Raw genomic sequence first — 9,130 nt, 5'->3', positions numbered from 1 at the left:
TTTGCCCATTATATCTATAATTATGACTGACATTTTTTAAAGAACATGATTAGGATTTTTAATTTGGAATCCTGAGGCTTTGTGAGTTTTATAAATACTTACATATTCAATGCAGATTGTTTTCTAGTTCAATTGTAATTGGGAGGCACCGTGAGTAAAGATACTACTCATAAATTCTTACACAACTTAAGAATGAAACTTGAAATATAGTAATACCATATTTATATAGAAATTGAAAATGAGTGCTACGGATTTGCAATTTATATATATAGAGAAAATAAAACATAAATACTAAATTTCCCAATTACATTAAGACCAACAAAAACTAACTTTAAGCAATAAATGCACCTACATATTATAAATATTGTACATCCAAATAGTTTCTTTAAATAATAATTTAAATAATTCTTAGCTATATAACTATTAATCTGAAGGTTTTAAACCATCAAAATCCAGCGATACCCTTGAATATGACTTTCCATTTTTATATATTTGTGAGCAATCTATGATAATAAGATAATGTTCCCTTTCAAGATATAAAAGTATAACCAACATATCATGTCTAAATAACTTTATTGGAAATCAAAAATGATATGAATAAGTTAATAAATATATAACATCCTCTAGCATTTTAAAATTGATAGGAAGACTGTGGAGCAACGGGGGATCCATACCCACCAGGGGCAGGAGATGAAGGACTTCCATATCCAGATGAGGGTTTATTCGATGATTTTCTCTTAGGAGAGGGACGACGTGATGGAGGAGATGGCTTGTTATATTTTGCAGAACCAGACTTAGAACTGGATGGTGAACCATAACCATTAGAAGGAGCACCATATCCAGCAGGAGCTGAACCATAGGCATCCAAATCTCCAGCTGCAGCTTCTCGCTCAGCTGCAATTTCTTCATTGCGAGAGTACAACTCCTCAGCTTGAGCACAGTCAAAGTTGAACCACCAGTCACAGATGAAATACTCTTGATTGAAGAGAGTGCCGTTGGGACAGAGGAAAGAATACTTGGCTAGACCACCAGAAGCATCAGCACCGCAAATATGAAAGGCTTGACATTGAGCCTCTGGATCTGCATAGTATCCTCCTTCAATTTGTCCATCACACACAAAAGAAGTTTCTGGTACTTCAGAGTAAATGGGGTAGTCCTCTCCAGGAACTCCGGGAATGGCATCAGCAAGAGCTGCAATAGGATCAACTTCTTGTTCAAAACCACTACCGTAACTACTCTGAGATGAAGCATATTGACCTAAAGGAGGGGATCCTCCAAATCCAGGAGGTTTATCAGCAACGGAGAGACTCAAGAGTACCGAAGCAATGATAAGGGATATGCTCTGAAAGGATTTCATGTTTTTGCTATTGCTATTCAGGATCAAGTGATGACTTCTTTGCATTCTTCTGTGGTTTATATATTAAGGTCCATGTAGCTAATGTATGATTATTATTCAGATACGCTAAAAGTAATTACATAAATGTAAATCGGGTGCCCTCCTTTTTGTGTTTACTTTTTTTTACTCATTCTTCCTCATCTTCACTTGAAACAAGCATATCTCTTTGGGTATCGTTTAACAATTAATATGATCATGTTTTAACTACTCAAATGATCTTTCCTTTTTCTTTATTTTTGATTAAATTAAAAATTATTGGCAAATAAAAACGTTGTATAACTTTTGGTTCTAATTTGATATAAATATAACTTAGATATACAAACCTCTATTTATTTTAGTATTGTTTATTTTTTTAGAGTTGATTTAACTAATTGTTATCTTAATAATATTTTAATATCTATAGCTGATACATCATGTTTTAATCCTTTATAGATTGGCATAATGTCATGTTAACTATCTTTTATTAGACTTTATTCTTCATTCAAATGTATTTATTTTAAGGGTCTTTAAATCTTTATAATATAATCAAGTTATATTCAATGAAAAATGATTGACATGTTAATTATGTCAATGTTTAAGTATTTATTAATTTCATTTAGTGATACATCTAAGTTCAAATTATTTAAAATTTACTTTTAGTAGGTAATAAAATGTCATTGTCTTTTTTATAATTAATTAATAATTTTTAAATATTTTTTTAGTAATTAAAAATAATATTTAAAATTTTCTAGATGTGCCGGATTAGGCAACAAATTGTGGACTCGAGATGTTGCTGTAGATAAACTTCAATATTTTTTTATTTTGAAATATATCCAAAAAAAAAAAAAATTTTTACAAAACTTATAAAAAAGGTTTTTACAAACTTGGTCACTTAATATGTCCACCGTCAGCATCAATCACAGCCTTTACACGTCATTAAAAGGCCTTGCAGGAGTTGATGACTAACTCTTTAGAGATACACAGCCACAATGGCGGCCTTAGGTGTGGAATTTTCTTATTTCCTTCAAAGTTTCCCACATCTCCTTGCCACTTTATTTCTCGAGATATCCTTATCTTCATGACTTCTGTCAAAAGGTATCGTTGGGTCTTCATATATAAGAAAAATTCCAATATGCCCTCGACGGCCTTCTTGATGGTCCTAGCCACAGAGATGTTATTTTCTAGGCGATTCGTCTTTTTGGTGGGTTCTTCCTTGATCTTCTTGTTTGGGAATTCCGCTCCATAAAGCGATTGAAAAAATAATAAAATAAATAATATTAATATTTAAAAAAACCCAATTTGATCGAAAAAAGTAATGCGTTTGCTTAGTTAAGGCCGAGACTTTACAGCCCCTATATTAGATGTAGTGGTTGATCTACCAATTGGTCGTATCTACAGATGATATTAACTGATGTAAGGACCTGTAGATATTTGTCCCATCTGCAGAAAATCCGTTAAACTTAGTTAACAGGCGTTGAAGCTGAATTGGAAAAAAAAAACTATTTGGAAATTATGTCCTCCATGGTTCTTGAAGTGGCGTTTTTGGCTTATAATCTACCTTGAGTACACAAGTTTATAGAAGAAACCCCATTGAGCTAGAGTATTTGCGATTGTATTATTGTTTTTTATTTATTTGGCTGTTTCTTGATGTTTCAGGGTTATCCTACAGAAATCTTGTGTGTCTGGGGTGCAATTTATGAAATTAAAAGGACTATTTTATGGTCGCCAATCTGTAGATGGGAAAGCCATCAATGGATCATTTAATGAGTTGAACCCATCTATAGGCATTTGAATAAGTATGACTTTAATGTAATTCTTGCCAATTTTTCTATTGGGAAATTTTACGTAAGGCTGTACACAGGAAAATACGGACGGGCCTATATAAATATTATTTTATGTATCTCTGCAGCATTTTGATAGTTAATAATAGTTAAATTTTATATATTATTTAACTCGTTGTTGCTATAGGCCTCAACTGACCACAGAGGTCATATTTATATAAAATTGACTTCCATTAAATTTATTCTGTAAAAATAAGGCTTCATCCAAAATTCCATTACATTCTTACATCATTAAGTATTCGGTTAAGAAAAGAAACTCGTTTTTAGACTAGATAAAAGTAATAGCTTGAAAAAGGCATTCTGATTTAATTTTGTACTTTTAATACAAGTTATCTACATTAAGATAAACAATTTTCACACACTTCATTCATGGTTATTGTGAACAATCTATTCCAACTTACTTCTCAACTTTTTACACCTGTTCTTGATGAAGCTCTGGTTTTAGTTGGCTTGAGCGTTTAGTACGACGAAATATGGTATCAAATAATTAGAGAGGCCAATACTCATTTGGGTTAAAACTAGGAGTTTACTTTAGCAACATCTCTGCGTCACATTGGAGGCATGCCAGCTGGTGTCATCCTGTTGTAATCAATCCTCTCTGTAAGTTTTCCTTGCCAAACCCTCACCAGGTTCAAGGAAAACGAGATTGTGCTTTTGTCCATCCAATACAAACACTGAAACCACATGTAGTCAAATTTATTTTCCTTTCAGTAGTGTGCGTGGGGGGAATTATCAGATGCTGAGGTGAGTTAAAAGCCTTTTTCTGTTGATGCAATCACATATTTATAATTTTGGCTGGCATTTTTTTTAAGAACATGGTTAGGATTTTTTAATCTGGAATCCTGAGACTTTGTAATTTTTATAAATACTAACATATTCAATGCAGATTGTTTTCTAGTTCAATTGTAATTGGGAGGCACCGTGAGTAAAGATAATACTCATAAATTCTGACACAACTTTAGAATGAAACTGGGAATATAATAATACTATATTTATATAGAAATTGACAATGCTATGGATTTGCAATTTATATATATATATAGAAAATAAAACATAAATACTAAATTTCCCAATTACATTAAGATCGACAAAAAATAAGTTTCAGCAATAAATGCACCTACATATTATAAATATTGTACATCCAAATCGTTTCTTTAAATAATAATTTAAATAATTCTTAGCTATATAACTATTAATCTGAAGGTTTTAAACCATCAAAATCCAGCGATACCCTTGTATATGACTTTCCATTTTTATATATTTGTGAGCAATCTATGATAATATGATAATGTTCCCTTTCAAGATATAAAAGTATAACCAACATATCATGTCTAAATAACTTTATTGGAAATCAAAAACGATATGAATAAGTTTATAAATATATAACATCCTCTAGCATTTTAAAATTGATAGGAAGACTGTGGAGCAACGGGGGATCCATACCCACCAGGGGCAGGAGATGAAGGACTTCCATATCCAGATGAGGGTTTATTCGATGATTTTCTCTTAGGAGAGGGACGACGTGATGGAGGAGATGGCTTGTTATATTTTGCAGAACCAGACTTAGAACTGGATGGTAAACCATAACCATTAGAAGGAGCACCATATCCAGCAGGAGCTGAACCATAGGCATCCAAATCTCCAGCTGCAGCTTCTCGCTCAGCTGCAATTTCTTCATTGCGAGAGTACAACTCCTCAGCTTGAGCACAGTCAAAGTTGAACCACCAGTCACAGATGAAATACTCTTGATTGAAGAGAGTGCCGTTGGGACAGAGGAAAGAATACTTGGCTAGACCACCAGAAGCATCAGCACCGCAAATATGAAAGGCTTGACATTGAGCCTCTGGATCTGCATAGTATCCTCCTTCAATTTGTCCATCACACACAAAAGAAGTTTCTGGTACTTCAGAGTAAATGGGGTAGTCCTCTCCAGGAACTCCGGGAATGGCATCAGCAAGAGCTGCAATAGGATCAACTTCTTGCTCAAAACCACTACCGTAACTACTCTGAGATGAAGCATATTGACCTAAAGGAGGGGATCCTCCAAATCCAGGAGGTTTATCAGCAACGGAGAGACTCAAGAGTACCGAAGCAATGATAAGGGATATGCTCTGAAAGGATTTCATGTTTTTGCTATTGCTTTTCAGGATCAAGTGATGACTTCTTTGCATTCTTCTGTGGTTTATATATTAAGGTCCATGTAGCTAATGTATGATTATTATTCAGATACGCTAAAAGTAATTACATAAATGTAAATCGGGTGCCCTCCTTTTTGTGTTTACTTTTTTTTACTCATTCTTCCTCATCTTCACTTGAAACAAGCATATCTCTTTGGGTATCTATTAATATTTTGTGTGTGAATTATTTAATACAAAATTGGTTAATATGTCTTATTTTGTTTACATAAATTGTCGTTCCTTTATTTTTTAATCGATTACAAAAGAAATTGTTGAGAAAGAACGATGTTTTACAACTATTTATTTGGAATAATTTGATAAAAATATAATTCATATTTTTAGGATTTGTTTAGAAAAAAATACAATGATAAAATTAGTTTGAAAATAAATAAACCAATTCAGTTAATATATTTTAAGAAAACATTTGACATGGCCATTATATAAATTTGTCAGAATATTTTTTTTAATTTGTTAGACCCAGTGTTTGTCCTCCAAGCTTACCGAACCTCAACACCCTTGTGAAAAAATATGAATGCTCCTATCAGGGCTTCTGAACTTCCTCTTTTATCCTGAGATATTCAAAATATCTCCAGTTTGTATTGATTTCATGAATTTATCCAACATTAACAACATTCCTAATGTTTTTTTTTTGTTAAGTCCATTGATACTCTCCGTAAATGATTTTAAAACATTCCCACACCGTGGACATATTCCTGAATGTGAAACTTGAAATGTGATTTGACATTACTTGTTTTTTGAAGCTGGTTCCATTTTTTAAGATTAATTGAGCCTGATAAAAATTGGTTATTTGGTAACACTGATCATAATAGATACTACTACATCGTGACGTGAAGCTTATATTTAAAGAAGAGTGTATAAGTATTCACATTGCTTGAATAACAAAAAGATAAAGGGATTAGTTGGTTAAGAACAAGCCCCACAAACTGAAATTGATTATATTTATGATATCAAAATTCTATTTAAAGTAAAAATACTGCAGGATCAAATTGACTAAACTTGTATATCATATGTTCATGTAAAAGTTTAAAACAAATATCAATCATATTAATTACTTGTTGTACAGTTTTTCAGTGGTTTAATATTGTATTTGACTCTTTAAAAAATCCTCTTTGGTTTTTAATTGAAATAAAAAACTTATAATGCGTTTATCTCTGTTTCATCAAAAAAATCCCAGCTTGCTTTTATGCTATCGCCACACATATGTCTCCAATACAAATAAAAAAGTGACGTAGTTTCCTATACTTCAAAAGTAAAGTCTAGCTGGAGAGGAGTGTTGTTTTATATTAGCCAACAAAATTTGGACAAAAATTGATCAAATGGTCGTCGTTTTGTGAAAAAAATGAACGAAAATAAATTAACAAAAGAGTCACAGAATATTATTTTCTTTTCAACATGGTCTCTACTCCATTCAATATCATAAAATAGAAATAATGACGTAGATAATTAAAAGAAATTTGTGTCAAACCTTTTACTTTAAAATTAATTTCCCTTTTATAGCCTCTTTAGCGCCCTAACAAACACTAAAATATAAAAAAAAATCTATTTACTAATATAATATTTTGAAAACTTAATGTATTTAAAAAAAACATAGAAACACAAACACACACATGATAGATCCAATAATGGTTTTTCTTTCCTATAGCGTGTAAAATTTTTATCTTACCTACTACAGCTTTTAAAATTAGGTGAAATAATGAATCAAATTTAAGATAATTATATTTTATTATACATTCATTTTTTATACATCAATAGATAGGTACATATATATATATATGTCAAGTTTAATAATTGAAATTAATGACTTTTTTTAAAACATTTAGTGCATTTTACTGTCATAAATAACATAAAAATATATAATTAAAATCCATAAGTTGGAAGAGGAGCTTCATATTCTCCGGATGGAGGAGCACCGTAAGAATCGGATGATGGTGCACCATATTCTTCAGATATAGGAGAACCATATTCATTTGATGCTGCAGAGCTAATATCTTCAGATTTTGGGGCGCCATAGTCTTGAGATATAGGGGCTCCATAGTTTGAGACAGATGATTGAGATGATGTAGTAGCTTTTGGAGAGCTATAACCATTTGATGCAGGTTTTGGAGCACCATAACCATTAGAAGAAGGCTTTGAACCACCATACTTTTTTGAAGAGGATTTTGAAGATTTACGACCTTTAGATGAAGCTTTTGGTGCACCGTATCCGGAAGATGAAGCTTCTGGAGCACCGTATCCAGAAGATGAAGTTTCGGGAGCACCGTATCCAGACGATGAAGCTTCTGGAGCACCATATCTAGAAGATGAAGCTTCTGGAGCACCATATCCAGAAGATGAAGCTTTTGGAGAACCGTATCCATTCGAAGATGACTTTGGTGCTCCATATCCACCGGAAGCAGAAGATGAAGGACTTCCATATCCAGATGAGGGTTTATTTGAGGATTTTCTCTTAGGTGAGGGACGACGGGATGGAGGAGATGGTTTGTTATATTTTCCAGAACCAGGCTTAGAATTGGATGGTGAACCATATCCATTAGAAGGAGCACCATATCCAGCAGGAGCTGAACCATAGGCATCCAAATCTCCAGCTGCAGCTTCTCGCTCAGCTGCTATTTCTTCATTGCGAGAGTACAACTCCTCAGCTTGAGCACAGTCAAAGTTGAACCACCAGTCACAGATGAAATACTCTTGATTGAAGAGAGTGCCGTTGGGACAGAGGAAAGAATACTTGGCTAGACCACCAGAAGCATCAGCACCGCAAATATGAAAGGCTTGACATTGAGCCTCTGGATCTGCATAGTATCCTCCTTCAATTTGTCCATCACACACAAAAGAAGTTTCTGGTACTTCAGAGTAAATGGGGTAGTCCTCTCCAGGAACTCCGGGAATGGCATCAGCAAGAGCAGCAAGAGGATCAACTTCTTGCCCATAGCCACTCAAACCATTACCGTAACTACTTTGAGATGAAGCATATTGACCTAATGTTGTGGGACTATAGACTGGAGGCTTATCACATAGGGATACTCCAATGAATGAAAATATGATTATTTTGTATACGAACATCTTTAATGTTATTGTTTGTTTGGGATGCAGATATAAAATGATGATCGGAATAGCTTGGATAAGTCTTTAAATACTAGGGTTTACACTACATATTCAAGAGCTTGGGATGCCCTCATATTCTTCCTTCTTCTTTTCTCCTTCCTCATTTTTCGTTCACCAACATCTCTTAACTCATCTTCATAATTGTATTTATAATTATGAAACAATGAATCTGTTGTTTTTGTGTCTTTCAATCTTTTGAGAGGATGATAATTAAAATAAAGAAATAGTATCAAAAATTTAAACCCCCCATTATTGTGGTGATTTAATTCAATAAAAAAATATCATGTACTTACAAACATTTACACAATTATTTGATCTTTTTATGGTCCCTTCATGAATGTATGTACAATGTGTTTTTTTTCTTCTAAGAAAACATATATCTATGTATGTAGGGTAAATAGAGAAGTCTTTCATACCAATACATAACTTAATGACTTTCAAGTGATTAAACAACTTTTGCTTAGTTTGCATAACCTTGAATAAGCGTCACTTGAGAACGGGATAAAATATAGCTATGGTTAAATGAAGGTTAATCTTGGTGGTATGGATATTTTTTTGAGTGTCATGATGAGTGTTGTTATAGCTACAACAAGTTACGTTTACAGAGTGGGGAA

At 33.0% G+C, this 9,130-nt stretch overlaps 3 protein-coding genes across 3 annotated transcripts; all 3 read right to left on the bottom strand.

Annotated features, from left to right (window-relative positions):
- Positions 1-556: 556 nt before the first annotated feature.
- On the bottom strand, positions 557-1,427 carry LOC121129696 (uncharacterized). Its single transcript, XM_040725419.2, has one exon. The coding sequence runs from the start codon at positions 1,400-1,402 to the stop codon at positions 632-634; it is 771 nt and encodes a 256-aa protein (XP_040581353.1). The 5' UTR covers positions 1,403-1,427; the 3' UTR covers positions 557-631.
- A 3,114-nt stretch (positions 1,428-4,541) lies between these two features.
- LOC121129685 (uncharacterized) lies at positions 4,542-5,379 on the bottom strand. Its single transcript, XM_040725410.2, has one exon. The coding sequence runs from the start codon at positions 5,340-5,342 to the stop codon at positions 4,617-4,619; it is 726 nt and encodes a 241-aa protein (XP_040581344.2). The 5' UTR covers positions 5,343-5,379; the 3' UTR covers positions 4,542-4,616.
- A 1,733-nt stretch (positions 5,380-7,112) lies between these two features.
- On the bottom strand, positions 7,113-8,510 carry LOC121129575 (uncharacterized). The gene has a single exon (XM_040725296.2). It carries the CDS (start codon positions 8,472-8,474, stop codon positions 7,272-7,274), a length of 1,203 nt encoding a protein of 400 aa, XP_040581230.1. The 5' UTR covers positions 8,475-8,510; the 3' UTR covers positions 7,113-7,271.
- Positions 8,511-9,130: the final 620 nt, after the last annotated feature.

Source organism: Lepeophtheirus salmonis, chromosome 14, assembly GCF_016086655.4.
Source record: "Lepeophtheirus salmonis chromosome 14, UVic_Lsal_1.4, whole genome shotgun sequence".
In the NCBI taxonomy this organism is placed as follows: Eukaryota; Metazoa; Arthropoda; class Copepoda; order Siphonostomatoida; family Caligidae; genus Lepeophtheirus; species Lepeophtheirus salmonis.
The sequence above is the reverse complement of the archived record's forward strand: the minus strand, read 5'-3'. Positions and strand labels throughout refer to the sequence as shown.

Excerpts from the sequence above, each read along its gene's own strand:
- LOC121129575 (XM_040725296.2), bottom strand. The coding sequence starts at position 8,474 with ATGTTCGTATACAAAATAATCATATTTTCATTCATTGGAGTATCCCTA.
- LOC121129696 (XM_040725419.2), bottom strand. The coding sequence starts at position 1,402 with ATGCAAAGAAGTCATCACTTGATCCTGAATAGCAATAGCAAAAACATG.
- LOC121129685 (XM_040725410.2), bottom strand. The coding sequence starts at position 5,342 with ATGAAATCCTTTCAGAGCATATCCCTTATCATTGCTTCGGTACTCTTG.